This window comes from Perissodus microlepis, chromosome 5 (genome assembly GCF_051167445.1).
Source record: "Perissodus microlepis isolate ML-2025 ecotype Zambia chromosome 5, ASM5116744v1, whole genome shotgun sequence".
Classification (NCBI taxonomy): domain Eukaryota; kingdom Metazoa; phylum Chordata; class Actinopteri; order Cichliformes; family Cichlidae; genus Perissodus; species Perissodus microlepis.
In genome coordinates, this window is record NC_140465.1 from 18,625,063 (window position 1) to 18,641,811 (window position 16,749).

Sequence of the window (16,749 nt, forward strand, 5' to 3'; positions counted from 1 at the left end):
ACTAGCTTGTTCGAGGATAATAACTAATATATCTTCACTTGATATTCATTCAAATCAACGATGAAAATTTCTTCAGAACTTTTCGTGAGCTGTTAAAACTCCTTTACAGCTTGGTCTATTTATTTGTGGAACAATGAGCAGCCACTCGGACCAAAGAAAAGATCTTGCAGGGATGGGAATGCATATCTTTGTTTCCCCTGCACAAACTGCCTTTTACATTATCCTGGTGATAATGGGAATTCTGGGCAATACCACTGTGATTCTGGTCATTGGTAAGAGCATAATCTTGGAGCATAACTGGGGACGTAACTCGGACATCATCATCGTTAACATGGCAATGTCTAACTTGCTGGTATCACTACTGAGGAACACACTCCTTATCATCTCAGAGTTTGGACTGCAGGTATTGTCATTGTCCATAATTCACTCTTCACTCATTTCATAGCCTTTTTTTTCCAATACTCTATGTTGGTTGTGTTTCACCCAATGAGTTTGTGTTTTACACAGAAAACATGCATGAAAGATCAAATTAACCAAATTAAATCTAGATTTAACTTGTGAGCTCCTTCCGCTTTCACCTTTAAGCCCCTCTTATGTTGTTACAGATATATACAGCCAAAGGGTTTTGTCAGTTGCTAATGGGAATGTCGGTGTGGCTGCGGTCAGTCAATGCGTGGTCAACACTTTTCCTCAGTGCGTTCCACCTCCAGACGTTGAAGCGTGTGGCTCCTGGTGCTGCGAATGGGCCCCGGGGTGTTCCTAAGACCCTCCTGATGTGCCTGGGCCTCATCTGGATTGGTAACCTCATTTACTCGATTCCAGCTCATATATTTTCCTCTAATGGGAACAAGAACACTACAGAGGTGAGAGCAACACAGGGCACTGCCAAGGACCTTCCAAGTAGTTTATTTCTTTTTATTTGTCATCATGAATAGTAATTTTTCAAATTATTTTACCTTATTTTTATTTTCAATCAATGTTATCCCTGTCGTTATTCTATCACATAAAGTGACACATATAACAATGACTGTCTGAAACATTACATTACACAATTAGTAAAAAAATACTTAGCTTGTATTCAAAACTAATGCAATTGTTTTGTATGTACTGATGATACTCATATGGTTATCAAATCTTTGACACTGTATTTATCATTTAAATTACAAAAAAAAAATGAATAAATACATTTCACATTTTAACAGGCATATAGATCTTTACATAGACACATAGACACATAGAGTGATCTGCCATTTTAGTAGGTACATCTGTTTAACTTGTCATTAACAAATATCTAATAGGCAACTTCAATCATTTGGGCATTGACATGAGGTCCAGATGACCTCTGAAGTTTAAACTAAGAATCAGCATGGGGATGATTGTTGTGTGGGCTCTGAGTATTTCAGAAACTGCTTATCTGCTGGGCTTTTCCTTCAAAACCAAGTCTAGAATTAACAGAGGAAAATACCCAGTGAGCAGCAGTTCTCTCTGTAAAAATGACTTTTTTTGATAACCACTTGTTAAACCTGAGATATGCAGAAGAGAATTTTGGGCAACACGTCAAACCTTGAAGCCAATGAGCTACAGCAGCAGAACACCGACAACACTGTCAGCAGCAACTGGAAACTGAGGGTACAGTTAACACTGGCTCATCAAAATTGGACAATACATGATTGGAAAAATGTTGACTGGTCTAATGAATTTTGACTTCTGCTGCAGAATTCAGATGACAGGGTCAGAAGTTAGTGTAAATAACATGTAAAAATGGATCCACCCTGTTTTGTATCCATGGGTCAGGCTGATGATGGTGTAACTGAGTGAGGGATCCCATATGGAAAAGATATATATAAATCTTATAAAGTTTGTATCTGTCTTGTATGAAACTTGTATGAAAAGCATACAAGAGTGAAAACACATATAAGATCCCTTGAAAAATTATATAATGAAACTTGTATGTTTTGGATACTTACTAAAAAAATATATGAAAGTAATGAGAAAGTGGCCACTTTCATGAGTAAATCATATATGTTTTTACTATTTCTTTTCCATATGGGATAATTTCTTGGCACATCCTTGGCATTGTAGTATCAGCTGAGCATCTTTAAATGCCACATGTGCAGCTGACAAATCTGCAGCAACTGTGTGATGTTACCATCTCAATGTGGACCAAAGTCTCTGAGTGACTTCTAATAAGGTGTACCTAGTATAGTGTAGGTGTTGTTCTTCCAACCCCTCTGATTTCATCAGGGCCATAATAATAATTACATATTTTAAAAGAGACAAGAACCAAAATGAGGTCATCTAAAACATTATCAGCAATAATCATCATTAAACTCAGACCATTTGGTATTATTTAACAACTACTACAGTAATTCTAGTATTACTGTGTATTGCAGTACTGCATATGTTTTGTCCCATTGGTTTTGCCATAAGCATTTGCTTGATTTACTTTTTCTCTATTTTGTTTCTCTCAACTCTATTTTAAAAAATGAAGAATGTATTACGAGTTCACAGATTCTTGGCTTATCGGCTTTAAGTGCCAAAATCTATCAATGATCTAGAAAAATAATAATCTCTCTGACTTGCTGGCTGAGCACATGACCCGCCCTCTGCTCTCCCTGCTCTTTCCTCAGACATTGATGCTGGTGAGCAGCACAACACGCCCTCTGCTGGGCTGTGTGTGGAACTTTCCCTCCACCATTGGCCTGGCCTACGCCACCACATCTTTGGTGATACATGAAATGATTCCTATAATCTTGATGGCTGTTACAAACCTAACCTCGCTTTACACCCTCTACACCCATGGTCGGAATCCACGGAAAGACGCACCGGTATTAAAGCGGGTGCCAGCAGAGAAACGAGCAGCCAAGGTGAGGAAGAAGGGGGCACTGGAGGTAGATGAAGGAGTCAGCGAGCTGTGTAAATGAATGTAAAATGTAATAAGTTGCTTTTAAAAAATGTAAATGCATTGCCTCAAAGAAAATGACATCAGCTTGAGAAGGGACAGCTGCACATTCACACTGTCATCCTTCACACATCAAACGCATCCACACAATGTGCTGGTCTGTTTCAGGTGCAAATTCTCTCATATCTCCCTGTGACATATGAGTGCCACTGCAGCCCTGCCTCCTGTTTCAATCGCTCCAGCAACCACTTGCAGTCTCTTCTGAGTCATCACTCTTCGATTCAGTTTGCTGTATTTGCATAGAGTGATGAGCTCAGCTGTAAATCAGTCATTTCAGATATGAGCTATGTGACTGGATGTGTTTAAGAGTAAATCACTACAGCAAATTTAGCAAAGTCTTGAACTCTGAAAGTGCTTTCTTTTTATTTGTGTGCTTTTTTTTCCCAGGTGATTCTCACCCTCATAATACTCTTCATCCTCTCATGGGGGACCAGCGTTATCTCTGTCAACTACTTCAACTACAACCGTGGCTCCTCAGCCGATTATCTGATGGTCATTGCTCGTTTTGCCAACATCATCTTCATTGCCTTGTCACCTGTCATTCTGGCGGTCGGCCACCGGCAGCTTCGTTCTTGTATCAGGTCGACACTTGTGCACTGATGGTACTCTGCAAAAGCTCTGGAGATGCACTTAATATACCATCACTAATCATGATCTATTGTTTTTTTTTATTTTATTTATTTTTTTGTATTCATTATAGACAAAAGGGTTCAAAGGAAAGAAAAAAAGTACCACGGCATTTTGTTTTTGGTTCAGTATAACATCATTAATTACCATTATGGCTTCTGGTGATGTTTTTTGTCTCACTAATTTTAAATGAGTGGGAAAACACAAGGCTAAACTTCAGAAACGTATGTTTGTAGCCAAGAAGAGGTTTCCAAAGAACAGTTTTGGTGTATTTTTGATTGAGGATGTTTCCATGTTGTGATATGTTGCGCTTCAGTTCATGAAAATTTGGTCAATGTCAAGGTGACACCAAATGTGAAATTGAAAATTAATATTGCCCACAGTGTTTTTCATCTTCAACTGCAAAACAATATCCTAGACCTTGAGGGACATGAGTATCTAGGTTGGCAGTCGACCTCAACCTTCATTGTTAGCACCTGAGATAAAAGCTGACCTTAAAAAATGATTAAAAAACCATATTGAGTAATAGTTTAAATAGAAAGGTCTTGAAGAGAGCTGTACAACATTCTTTTTATTTATTTAATGTCACAAAGACGCCATAAAGTTTTGCAAAATCCCACACCGCATGAATATATCTGAAAATCACAAATTTAACCGTTTATAGGAGCCAAAGATTTCATCCGACTCTGCTCCAAACATATGAGTAAAGACAATAAAATAAAGACACCATTTTAGTATGTAATGCTTTAAGGTCATGAGTCAAAGGTCACACCTCAATGTGTTGTAATAAAAACATAATAAAACATGAGAGTTTTAGTATAGTCCTTGCTCTTCTCTGAGTGCTCTTGTTCAGAATTTATTTTTATTTAATCTTCTCTTACACTTTTATGACCTTCATCTCTCTTTGAACAACAAAAACTGGTTTATTTCTCGTCTTTCCTGTAGCCTTTGGGGATTTAGTCTGCTTTTCGGCACCTTTACTGTGACATTTAAGAATTGTAGCTCACCCTAGCATCATACTCATGATTTTTCTCCTCAGTTTTCCATGTCCCAGGGCCACCACCAAGGGGCTGAATCCCACAAACAGTGAAGAAGAAAAATGGGAAACAGTCAGCAGCCCTTCAGCATGGTGCCCCCTGTTGTGGTTGTAGTACGTTACTGCAGCAACCTGTAGCACCCAGCAGACAACAAACAGCAACACCAGAGACATGATTACTTGAGCTGCCTTACGTTCGCTAGACAGATGTTTGTCGAGTTCGGTGTGGGTCCCTCCTGAGGCAACAGCTCGGATGTGCTTGGCCAAAGCGTGCAGTGTGGCAACATTGGTGCAAACCATCAGCACCAGCGGCAACACCTCGTTCACTGCCAGCGAAGTAGAGGCGAAGACCGTGCCTTGTTCTTCTGATGGAAACTCCCAGACGCAGCCTAGCAGAGGCCTGGTGGTGGAACTGATCACCATCAGCTCCACTGTGGCATTGCCTTTAACATGAGTGCTGTATACCAGTGCAGGGACAGAGAAAGCCAGGTTCGCCCCCCACACGACCCCCAGGACAACCCAGAGCCGCCGCCTCTCCCTCTGGACAGTAAGAGGTCCAAAGGCCACATTTTGGCGTCTCAGTGTGGTGCACTGAAAAGCACTCAGCGTCAGGGTCAGCCAACATCCCACGGCTCGCCACCACACCCACAGCAGCATGAAGACTCTGCACCATCCGGAGGACAGATACAGATCCAAGCCCAGGTCTGACACAAAAATAGGCACTGTGCGGAAAAGTGAGCTCAGCAGGTTTGCTAGGGACAGGTGCACCAGAATAAGGTCCGAAGGAGGGAGTCTCCGAGGTGGAGTCTTAGTGACTGACTGAAACACCTGATAGCAAAAACGAGACAGACTGAGAACAACTCAAACCAAAACATTCAGCCCACTTCACACTCCAAATACTGTGTGCTTTCTCACCACATAGATGACCAGGATGTTTCCCAAAATACCAGAAAACACCAAGACCCCAAACAAAATCGCTTCTACAGTGAGGACCTTTGACATGGTATCATCCTCTGCATGGCGACGTACTTCTCCTTCTCTGGTTTGTGAGCTTGAAGAGCTCTACTCCTCACAGTTCTCATTGTGTTTTATACATGCGCACACTGATAAACAAACACATTCATCACACATAAACAAATGTTGCTGATCAGTCTCAAGGTCAATTTAATCTGACCATTAGAAGCTATGAGAGCACGAAGGTATGCATTTTCCAGCTATCCGTGCGTCACAGAGCAGTTCAACATGCTGCCCATCAACACACAAACACCTGCAAGTCACTGTTCATACTAACCACAGCACATAACTCATGCAATGGATTAGCAATCTGACCTGGGTATTATTTGTTTGTTTTTATTGTCTCATGATAAGCTTAGCTAAAGGGCAATAAAGTAACAGGTGACCAAATGCACCAGAAAGAAAACGTTCAAGTGATTCAGCACTTAAAATCTTTTAGTCAGCCATTCACACTCACTCCCTTGGTGTTAATTATTTACTGGTTAATCTCTTGAGAAAACTCAATTACTCTTAGCTAAGCACAGCTTAGTTAAATGTACACTGAGAACCGAACATCATCATTATGAATCAGCAGTGGAATTTTTTTCCGCTTTGTTTTCTGTTTTTTATCATCAGGAGAGTTTCCATAAGAGAACCCACGAAACTCTAAAATACTAATGTATTTGTTTTACACTGCATATTGCTGTAGACTGCACATCATCAAACTCCCAGAACCAGTCTCAACAACAGCAAACATTAAGACTCTCACAGAAGAATGACTGCATCAGAGTATAGCCGTGCATCAACAGAGTCCAAACTCACAAGCGGATATAACAACATGTTATGAGCACATGCAAAGTGCATTAATGTGATTTTGAACCACATTTAATCAGCAGCAGTGACTTTGCTTTGAAGAACCTGTTAATACTCATGTTACGAACATCATCAATACAACATGTGTCATGAGTGTCATGTCATCAGTCTCGGTGTAAACTCATCAGTTTACAGACATGCAAAGTGCTTAAATATTAAATATCCCAGCTTTATGTCATCTAATGCTGAGCAAAGTGTATGCCTTCCTGCTCTTTCATATGACAAAAACTGCGACCAGCAACAGTAAGTTATATACTACAAAGTATATAATTACAGTACAAATACTGAACGATAAGATTGCTGGACTGTGGCTTTATAACCCGAGTACACCGCGGACCAAACAAATTTTAGCTGTAGGCTATTTAAATACAAACGTGGATGCAATCAAAAGCACTCTTATGTTAGCTTAAGTTGGCACGCTGTGTAAAACGTAAATAGAAACAGAATGTAATGATTTGCACATCTCATTAACCTACACTTTATCTATAATAGAACACAGAAAACATATAAATATGTAAACTTTGACATTTTACTAGTGTGTGACAATTTTCAGCTTACTTGAATTTGATGCCCTAATTGGGACGGGGCAACACAAAGACTGGAAAAAAATGTGTTACTAAAAAGAAACAGCTGGAGGATCAGTCTGCATCTAACTACTCTTGAGCCGCTCCCTTATCATAAAGTGTTTTACACTGGATGTCCTTCCTGACTCAAGCCAAAAGGGAATTATATCTCTGACTGGAACCAGGTCAGCAACCTTTTGAATGCCTAACAACTACGTAAAGCACTATGGAGCCACACTGCAACTAATTAGGTTACTTAGCAACAGGTCATTAATGTCATTCGGCATAAAAAGAGTCTTTGAGAGGCAGAGCTTTGTAGTAAAGATGGGCAGAAGTTTAAGCCAAATGTTTGTGGAAGAATTTAGAAATTATGTTCCTTAATGTAAAACTGTGAAGACTTTGAATATCTCGTCATGTGCAGAGCGTAATATCATCGACGGATTCAGAAAATCGGGAGAAATCTCTGTGTGCAAGGAACAAGGCTGAAAATCAATATTGGATGCCCGTGATTTTCAGGCCCTCAGGCAGCACTGCATTACAAACTGTGATGATTCTGTCATGAATCACTGCATGGGCTCAGGAGCATGTTGAGAAATGCACAAATCTGGGTTAAAACTCTATCATTGTATCATCTGGCCTAAAAAAAAAGGAGTGAGAGCTTTGGGCTTGTTATCAAGAGACAGTTCAAAATCCTGCAGTGATAGTCTGGATGTGGATTAGTGCCAGAGGAAATGGCATTAATGCACATCAGGAAAAGCACCATCAGTGCTGAAAGGTACATACAGGTTTGGAGCAACATATGCTCCCATCCAGACAGCATCTTCTTCAAGGAAGACCTCAAATATTTCAGCAAGACAATGCTAAACTGTATCATCCCTCTATTACAACAGCATGGCTTCATAGTAAAAGTGTCAGAGTGCTGATGGGCCTGCCTGCAGTCCAGACCTTGAAAACATCTGGCTCATTATGAACCAAATACATATATATATATATACATATATATATATCAGCAGTCCTGGCTCTTCTTTCTCATATATATATATATATATATATATATATATATATATATATATATATATATATATATATATATATATATATATATATATATGAGAAAGAAGAGCCAGGACTGCTGAGCAGCTTGACTTCTGCATCAGACAAGAATGGGACAACATTCCTCTCCCAAAACTCGAACAGCTGGTCCCCTCAGTTCCCAGATGTTCCCAGGCTGTTGTTAACAGAAGAGCGGATGTAAACAGTGATAAACGTGGCTTTGTTCTGCTTTTTTGATATGTGTTACTACCATCAAATAAAAAGATGAGCTAATATTTTTTTCTTAAAGGTGTACATACTTTCATTTCAAATATATGCTTTCTTTATTCTGTTGTGAGAAAATATGGGTTTGTGAGGTTTGCAAATCTTTCCGTTTTTATTTAATTTTACACAGGGTCACAACACTCTGGCTTTGAACTCAGTTTGACTTCATCTGAGACAATCTGACCATTTTCCAGGCTGAAGCCATAAAAAGAGCATCGATGCTGTAACGTTGTAACTGGGCACATTTGCTTCCAGCGACCCGACCATAAATCATAAAGGATATACTCAGCGCAGGTGGGCAGACTTCAATCCCTCCATCAGTGCTGTTTTCGGGAGTCCGCACAGGTGACTTGACAGCTACCTGAAGCGCTGTGTGGGCTGATGACTCACAAACCGAGCACTGATGACAAGAAATATTTTGTGCACGCACCCACGCTGCCCAGCACTCCGCGGGGCGCGCTCCTGCACGTGCACTCTAACACAGCAGGCATCAAAGCCATTTACGTCAAGCCAGACAGGAAGAAGAAATCCAATCTGATGGCACGAGCCTGCTCCTCCGGTCCACTCCAACTGTCCGGGAGCGGCGAGCTGCACTGAGGCCACTTTTATCGCCGTTTCTGCTGCATTAACTTCATCCTGCAAGGTCACCCTCGGATCTCTCACCAACTGCACGGGGCGCATGACTCAATGTTATTTCTGTCGCCCATGGATCCCGTTTCACGCGGATTTTCTTCGCGTGCACTGAATTGGATCGCATCTTATGGCAGACATTTCAGCCATCGCCCATCTGATCCACTGTGAGAGGAAATAACTCGACGAGAGCTCGGTGAGATGACAAACCCACAGCGACCATCCCTGCTCGCCTTATCGGCACTGCTGCTCTGCACGCTACCCCAGACAGCTGGCTCTCATCAGCTCAACAGCTCATCATTGTCATCATCATCATTATCGACGTCCTCATCAGAGGTGAGAGACAATAATGTGACCCAAAATTGGCTGAAACAGACTAACGTGACTCCCAGCGATCAGAGCAGGCCACCATCAAAGCATGAAGAGGTAACAGGCCACGTGAAGAGCTCCTCGTTCAACACAAGTGGAGGCAATAGTAATAATGATAATAATAATAACAATAATACTGTGATATCTGACAGCCCTGGCAGGGCACCGAGATGGAGCCCAGAGGACGTGCCATCGCCGGTGTGCGCCTACAGAGTGATCGAGGGAGGCATTGGGGGGCAGCTGTGCTTTCGGCAAACTCTGTTTGGGTACAAGTGCTCTAAGGGAGAGTGCAGGAGTGCGGTGTCTTTCGGGAGGCTGGTGGCAAATATTCTCACCAACGGCAGCGTACTGTTACAGTGGACCCACGAGTCCGAATCCACAAAGACTAAAGAGGCCAGCAGTCCTGGGACGAATGCGACAGAGGAGGAAACTCCGCGATCAGACTCTGTTTTCAGGGGTCGACGCCACAGACGCGGGGGCTACGAGGTAAGCTGCTGGTGGAATGGCAGCTACACTCAGTTTGAGTGCGCCGGTGTCCATCTTGGGTCGGGCTGCAGGGACTTTCTGCTCACCGAGCTGCACGAGAACATCCCGTACCGCATCTGTCTGCGCAACCTGGGTAGCTCCGAGCCAGCCGAGAGGCCGGAGCAGCGGGACTGCGTGGAGTTCACGCTGCCGCCGTCCGGGATGCAAGACATTGTGATCGCCATGACAACGGTGGGCGGAGCTATCTGCGTGATGTTGGTCATCATCTGCCTGCTGGTGGCGTACATCACGGAAAACATCATGAGCCCCGCGGCACAGCATACGTACTCCTACCGCGCTCACTCACATCACTGATGCACATAAATGACCCACATGAACGCGCACCGCGGTCATGTGTTATCTCTGTGGAGACTTGTTTCTGCCCCTGGGGGGAAAATGAACGGAGGGTTTTTTTGTAATCCATGTATCAGTATTTCAAGTTATTTTCTCAATTTTGAGTCAGTTTTGCGATAATAACCCAAAATTTTGGTTTTTCAGTGGCAAAAAGAGTTTTCTCAGCTGCTGAAACAAGTTTCCATAAATCTCGCAGTCATAGTTAATATCTATAGTAGTCCTGTTTTCCGTTTTTCCAGTATGACACACTCATCCTGTTATGACCTAACTGAAGCACAATCTACTGTGGCTCTGCTAATAACATGCCTTCTGAACCTCGCGAGGATGCACTGAACCAAAATTAGCCTACTGGTTATCTGCAGTTTGTAAATACGGCAGTTTACTGTGTCACGTTTCCGTTCAAGGCTGTCTGGGGATTGAATCGGGCAGCATGTCTACAGCAATACCAATAATGAAATGGCTCTGAGTACATGAGAAACAAGAGTTTTGCTAAATGTGCAGCCTGTAAAAGTGTCCTTAATGGGACACCGAAAAATGAAACTTTACCAGTTAACACATTTCTCCACTCGAGTCAGTCACAACAGCACTGTTTTTTGCTTTGTTTGTCATTTTCTGAAGGGCAATACAATCTGGTGTACAATCTCCAAATACTGTGCCAAACATCTTCAGTTAAACCACCTTTCTGTCCTGCTGTCAGTGAATAAAGTACTATGAGATCATTTTTAATAATGAGAAGCTGTCCTTTTTCTTCTTCTTCTTCTTCTTTTTCTGTGTGTGTGTGTGTGTGTGTGTGTGTGCGTGCGTGCGTGCGTGCGTGCACATACAAAATAAGAACCAAAAAAAGTAAAAAATAAAATTAACCCACAAAACATTACAATGCATGAAAACTACAGAAAAACACAAGATGGTGACTTAAATATTACAAAAAGATCAGCTATTAAGTTTCATTCTTTCACGTGTAGACAGGCAGACAGATTTCTTTTTCAGCTATTCTATTTTAGATTTGCTGCTATGTTTGGGATTATTGTGGCTTGTTCAGATACAATTTTACAAACCTAAGTCATGACTATTTTTTTAATGCTCCCAAGCAGCCCATACTTGTTCAGTCTTTTTCTAACTGGACATATCTGAGTTTGAAATGTAGGACTTTGATTTTGCTGGGAAGTCCACCCTGAATACTTGTGGCAGTCTCCAATGTTTTCCACTTGTGAATGATTTATCTTGCTGTAGAATGATGGCATTAAAACAGTTTGGAAATTGCCTTGCAATGTCGTAGACAGCAGCAATTGCTTCTTTTGGATCACTACCTTGTGCCTTGCCAAAACACAGCACTGTACGAACATATTAAATACAAAGTAAAAGTTGTAAGACATGAAATGTGGAATTAATGGTCCCTATGTTTGTATGCCCTGCTGCTAAAAGCCCGTTGACTGTGTCTGCTTACTGAAGATTTTAATGGTACGAGAGATTTTAGCCACTTCTACTGTGGCGAAATGAGAAGGCCGAGCTCTTCCGGCATGTTTTCCTTACTGACGTTACGTGGCCTCACTGCGCTGAGAGCTGCGAAGCTCCGCCCTCAACATGACATCACTTAAAGCCGTATCCAGGGCAAGGTGCCGCTCCGCCATTTTAACTTCCTGCTTCTAAAGAAGACGAGCTTGTCGCGCTGTATCTACACTCGAAAAGCGTTTTCGTTGATCCAAACAACTGGTTTTTTATTCTTTATTTCTCTCATAGAGATAAAAGTAACAGCCTCAGTTAGGTTTTGAGTTCATATCGGTTAGTTTCAGCCGGAGAGTCGCGATGCCGAGCCACCCGCTGCGTGTAGCGGTTGTGTGCTCGAGCAACCAGAACCGCAGTATGGAAGCGCACAATATCCTCAGGTAAAGATGAGACGACTGGAAGAAGAGAGAAGGAAGGCGGCCACAAAGTGATCGAAATCTGTGCGGCTTTCTGAGCCGTGTCGATGCGGTGACAGCCCGTCAGGCCTCGACGCTTTTTAACAATGGACTTCGAGCTCAGAGCGCCACACCGAGGCTGCAGCTCGACTAAAACTCAGCTTTCTGACCGTGTCTCACAGGTTTAGGGTCGCCTAGAATGGTCTTAACTAAGATTCTGCTGTCAAACTGATTTTTAGAGAAGTCACACCAAGGCCCAAGTTGTTGGGTTGTATTCTCCCCCCACATTTTAACAAGAGCGCCCCCTGTAGGGAATCCTCCGAGAGGGAGCGTCTGGAGGTTTCACAGCGACGGCAGGCTCCGATCAGCTGCCTCATCCACCACATTTTATGGAGTTTTGTGTTGTGTCGATCAGATCTTCTTACACAGAAGATGTCACTACAAAAAAGAGCCTTTCAGCCCTCTTTAGATATATTCTTACTAACTGCACTGGATTAGAAAAACAGGCTGGGGAAAAAGATCTGCAGACCAGGGTGACAAACTGTCACCTATTTTATTTTTTTTAAATTTTTAATTTCCTTTTTTGAAATTAAAATGGTCAGCTGATGGATTGCAGATGGGGTGGAAATTGGTATTTTGAGGTGTCTTAGGTTTCATAAAGTCTTATTCTAAATATGTGAGGAGGCAGTTTACAGGGCTGGGTTTACAGGTTACGTGACTGCTGTGGAAAGACTTATTTCCTTGTGCTTTCGCAATGTTTTCTCAAAGTTGTTGCATAATTCACTCTCTTGTCCTTTCCTCTCTGCAGCAAACGTGGATTTGATGTGCGTTCATTTGGGACAGGGTCTCATGTGAAGCTACCCGGTCCTGCTCCGGATAAGCCAAATGTGTATGACTTCAAAACGACATATGAACAGATGTACAACGACTTGGTCCGCAAGGACAAGGAACTGTATCCCCTTCCCACACACAACATCACACACATTCTTACACTCACATATACTAGGAGCCAGATAAGTAAACATGGGCTGTGTATCTGTCTTGATTAGATAGTTGTTTTGGACACTGGGCAGTGCAAGGAGATGAAACCACATGCAGGGATTTAAAAAGAAAAAAAACATGATGGTAAAAAGGTTTGTTTTTAAATCTTTAACATGTAGGGTGTGGAGAAACACCTTGCAATACAGCAGCGGTGCAACAGTAAGTTTGCTTTGGTAAGCGCTAGGATTTTATTTATTTATTTTTATTTGAAGTTGGTGTAATTTGGCTCACTGAAGTTTCCAGTTTTTGCTTGTTTCTGTTTATTTTTTAACATGTTTAGTTCAAGTAGTTTCAGTCTTTTAGTTATTGTAATATTTGTTTTAGGCAACATTTAAATAAGTTTAGAGTTGGTGTGAAAATGCAAACGTAGCACTTTGAGGAGGGTTAACTCACATCCAGAGTCTCAATAAATGTGCAGCGAAGCCTCATCAGGCAGGTTTTTACCAAACTGACAAAGACAAAACTCAGTCTGCCTGTGTATACGTTTTTTCTTTTTTAAGTTTACTTTAGCTTTTAAGTTAATAAAACTGGTTCAGTTTTATTTTAAATTCTGTTAACTAAAAAGTTTGGGGTTGGTTTGTTTTTTGGGGGGGGGGTTTTTACCCCACAAACACCAGATTTTTGTGAATTTGATGAGGCTGCTTAGCGTTACTGTGTAATGATTAATGCAATTATTGCATTTTAACAATACTTTAGAGTATTTGTACTGTTGAAGTAACACAAACTCGCCTTTTGTAGTTAGTCGTAGAGAATAAGTATTGTCTCAGTTATCAAAATTGTAAAACCTGATAAGGACAGAATATGAACTATTAGCAAAGAAGCTGAGTTTGCCCAAGTGGATGACACCCACTAACCCCAGAGGGGGGGGAATGCATAAGGGCCATGAATCTAAGAGGTTGTTTTAAGCTGTAGGCTTGAGTGCCCCAAGGTAAGTTAAAGATTATCAGTTTTTCCTCATTAGCATGTGGTATGTTTATGCTGATGCAAGGCACTCAGACACATTAGATAATTAGTGGTGTTCAACAAAGAGTACAAGTGTGTTAGTCTTCAGTGGCTGCACTTTAACTGTGCATGCACAGGACTTCCTTTTATTTATTTATTTTTACTTTAATGATAAAGTTCACATATTTTCTATCAGTAACCAGTAATCATGGTCCTTCTATTTAAACCTTCCTTTGTGTTAGTTCAACTTTTTTCTTTTCTTTTTTCTTTCTTTCTTTTTGTTTTTTTTAAATGTGCTAAAAACAGAAATCTGCCTTTAATTCATCTGGTTATAGAGGCCTGCATGTTGAAAGGTCAGACAAGTTTTCTCTGAGGTGTCATTTACTGTTGTGCTGCTGCTGATGGTCCTGTATTGTAGGTGTTTTTTCCCAGCCTGCATTAAGGTAAAGTAACAAATCTGTTATCCTAAATAAGAAAATTACCCTGTGACACAGCCGTGCTGTATGATTAACTTAAGTCACTGTGCTTGTATTGTTTTTCTTTAATTTCTGCTGTTTTGCATGGATATCTCACTGATGTAGTGCACAACAACTACATTTATTTATTTATTTATTTATTTATTTAGACAATCTCTTCCCATTTGTAGTGAGTGGGTTGTATAGTTTATAATCAAATTTTTTGAAAGAATAAAAAAAACCAATGGTGACATTGTCTGCATCAGCCTGGCAGTACCAGTGTGGCTTGTTAATATTAAAACTCTGGATTTAATGCTGTTAAAAAAAAAAAGTAAACAATGTTCCTGAAAATCCATCCTTTCTGCTTGTTTTCTAACTGACGCCTCATTGGTGAATAGTCTGCACCACTAGAGGGCGATGTAGTTCATGCTAACTAGACGTCACTGAAAAGTGCATCCTGCCCCCTTGTGTAGTTTGATTGAGATGCACTTTATATAGATGCTGCTTGGACCAGTGAGTTCAGTCTAATTGGGTGCACACTGAAATCCTCTCTCTGTTGCTCTGATCAGTTTTATTTTGTTTTGAAGAGGTTTTCCCCTTCTTGCCTCGTGCTGTGTATTCCTTGACCCTCCTCGCTCTTCAGATACACACAAAACGGCATCCTGCACATGCTGGACCGCAACAAGCGGATCAAATCAAAGCCAGAGCGCTTCCAGAACTGCAAGGACAAGTTTGACCTGGTCATCACCTGTGAAGAGAGAGTCTATGACCAAGTGGTGGAGGGTGAGGTTTTGTAACATTACTTGGAGTCATTCACAAACCCACCGCTTTGCTGCTTCTCCAACTGTTACCTGCCTTTACCTGGTCTTTAATGTGTTTCCTAGATTTGAATTCCAGAGAGCAGGAGACGCTGCAGCCCGTGCATGTAATCAATGTAGACATTCAGGATAACCACGAGGAAGCCACACTGGGCGCCTTCCTCATCTGTGAGCTGTGCCAATGTGTGAGTGACAGCATCTGAGAACTTCTTGACGAGGCGTTTTCTTACAAATTTTTTTTATTTTTTTTTTTAAACAAATTACTAATAAATATACACGTAAATAATGTGCAACACTGTTTCAGTTGGCATCTAAAGAAAGGTTAATCGATCTTTGTGAGTGGTGGAAATGAGGCGTGTGCGTGCACAGGTGGTGTTTTGATAGCTTTCCCTTGTGAACCCCTGCAGATCCAGCACACCGACGACATGGAGAATGAAATCGACGAGCTCCTACAAGAGTTTGAGGACAAAAGCAACAGGCCTTTCCTTCACACTGTCTGCTTCTACTAAGACTCTGCAGCAATTTGCAATAAACACAGACCGAGATCACAAGCAATCACACAGAAGTATATGGACACACATGCATCATACTCCTCAGTCATCCATGACTCAGTGCATACAGGTTGTGTGCCTACACAACCACAGACACACATAAATAGCTTTGGGTCAGGACCTAACAAATGACTGCTGTTGGACATATTGTTGATAATGGGTTTTTCCTCTAAGCAGAGGATGGACTCGCTGCTCTTGCTCTGCCTTTCATTCCTCCAGATCAAGGTCAGGCCAAGGTTACTCCCTCCAAAAATCATAGGTCCAGTCAAATCACTCAACTATGTCTCCTCAGGGAGAGCCACAACACCCACAGGCCAGATTCAACAGCTCCTCCAGTTACTTTCATTTTTGTTTGGCACAGAATGTTTTTGTTTTTTTTCTTAGATCTATAATTAATTCAAGCATATATGCCAGATTTATTTAATATTTGGGAGGGTGTACATGTGTTTACATGCTGGAGGAGAATTAATTGAAGTGTATGCTTGTTTCTGTGCGACCATGTGTTTGTAGATTTAGTTAGGATTAAGTTTTAAGTGGGTGGGCTAATTAATAAAGAATAACCAAACCTAGACCTCTGAGGCTTTCATCGGGTATGTTTCAGATATGTGTTGATTGATATTTAAACTCGATGCTGTATTTCTGGCCACAGTATTTTGTTTTGAGTTTTTTTTTTTTTCTTGAACTGAAGCATTGTACTTATTTTCAAACTGCGAGCTCGGCTCAGAGTGCCTGATATTTCTTTTTTCCTGTATGTACATATGAATCTACTAAAGAACGAAGCCTCTCTAAGAAATA

The 16,749-nt window shown here is 41.4% G+C and overlaps 4 protein-coding genes across 4 annotated transcripts; 3 read left to right on the forward strand and 1 right to left on the reverse strand.

Moving 5' to 3' along the window:
• Positions 1-50: 50 nt before the first annotated feature.
• On the forward strand, positions 51-4,045 carry ora3.1 (olfactory receptor class A related 3, tandem duplicate 1). The gene is made up of 4 exons (XM_084928473.1): positions 51-403; positions 606-863; positions 2,631-2,867; positions 3,350-4,045. Exons 1-4 carry the CDS (start codon positions 134-136, stop codon positions 3,560-3,562), a joined length of 978 nt encoding a protein of 325 aa, XP_084784599.1. The 5' UTR covers positions 51-133; the 3' UTR covers positions 3,563-4,045.
• A 94-nt stretch (positions 4,046-4,139) lies between these two features.
• ora4 (olfactory receptor class A related 4) lies at positions 4,140-8,073 on the reverse strand. The gene is made up of 2 exons (XM_084928472.1): positions 5,541-8,073; positions 4,140-5,453 (listed from the first exon to the last, which is right to left on the reverse strand). Exons 1-2 carry the CDS (start codon positions 5,625-5,627, stop codon positions 4,593-4,595), a joined length of 948 nt encoding a protein of 315 aa, XP_084784598.1. The 5' UTR covers positions 5,628-8,073; the 3' UTR covers positions 4,140-4,592.
• Positions 8,074-9,309: 1,236 nt separating this feature from the next.
• fndc10 (fibronectin type III domain containing 10) lies at positions 9,310-10,984 on the forward strand. Its single transcript, XM_084928474.1, has 2 exons — positions 9,310-9,427; positions 9,523-10,984. The coding sequence occupies exons 1-2, from the start codon at positions 9,420-9,422 to the stop codon at positions 10,208-10,210; spliced, it is 696 nt and encodes a 231-aa protein (XP_084784600.1). The 5' UTR covers positions 9,310-9,419; the 3' UTR covers positions 10,211-10,984.
• Positions 10,985-11,838: 854 nt separating this feature from the next.
• ssu72 (SSU72 homolog, RNA polymerase II CTD phosphatase) lies at positions 11,839-16,749 on the forward strand. Its single transcript, XM_084928475.1, has 5 exons — positions 11,839-12,132; positions 12,956-13,099; positions 15,229-15,368; positions 15,470-15,588; positions 15,811-16,749. Exons 1-5 carry the CDS (start codon positions 12,053-12,055, stop codon positions 15,910-15,912), a joined length of 585 nt encoding a protein of 194 aa, XP_084784601.1. The 5' UTR covers positions 11,839-12,052; the 3' UTR covers positions 15,913-16,749.

Excerpts from the sequence above, each read along its gene's own strand:
- ora3.1 (XM_084928473.1), top strand. The coding sequence starts at position 134 with ATGAGCAGCCACTCGGACCAAAGAAAAGATCTTGCAGGGATGGGAATG. Across the intron at positions 404-605 it reads TCTCAGAGTTTGGACTGCAG|ATATATACAGCCAAAGGGTT; the intron begins GTATTGTCATTG and ends ATGTTGTTACAG. Across the intron at positions 864-2,630 it reads GGAACAAGAACACTACAGAG|ACATTGATGCTGGTGAGCAG; the intron begins GTGAGAGCAACA and ends CTCTTTCCTCAG.
- ora4 (XM_084928472.1), bottom strand. The coding sequence starts at position 5,627 with ATGTCAAAGGTCCTCACTGTAGAAGCGATTTTGTTTGGGGTCTTGGTG. Across the intron at positions 5,454-5,540 it reads ACATCCTGGTCATCTATGTG|GTGTTTCAGTCAGTCACTAA; the intron begins GTGAGAAAGCAC and ends TTTTGCTATCAG.
- ssu72 (XM_084928475.1), top strand. The coding sequence starts at position 12,053 with ATGCCGAGCCACCCGCTGCGTGTAGCGGTTGTGTGCTCGAGCAACCAG. Across the intron at positions 13,100-15,228 it reads GTCCGCAAGGACAAGGAACT|ATACACACAAAACGGCATCC; the intron begins GTATCCCCTTCC and ends CTCGCTCTTCAG. Across the intron at positions 15,589-15,810 it reads TCTGTGAGCTGTGCCAATGT|ATCCAGCACACCGACGACAT; the intron begins GTGAGTGACAGC and ends GAACCCCTGCAG.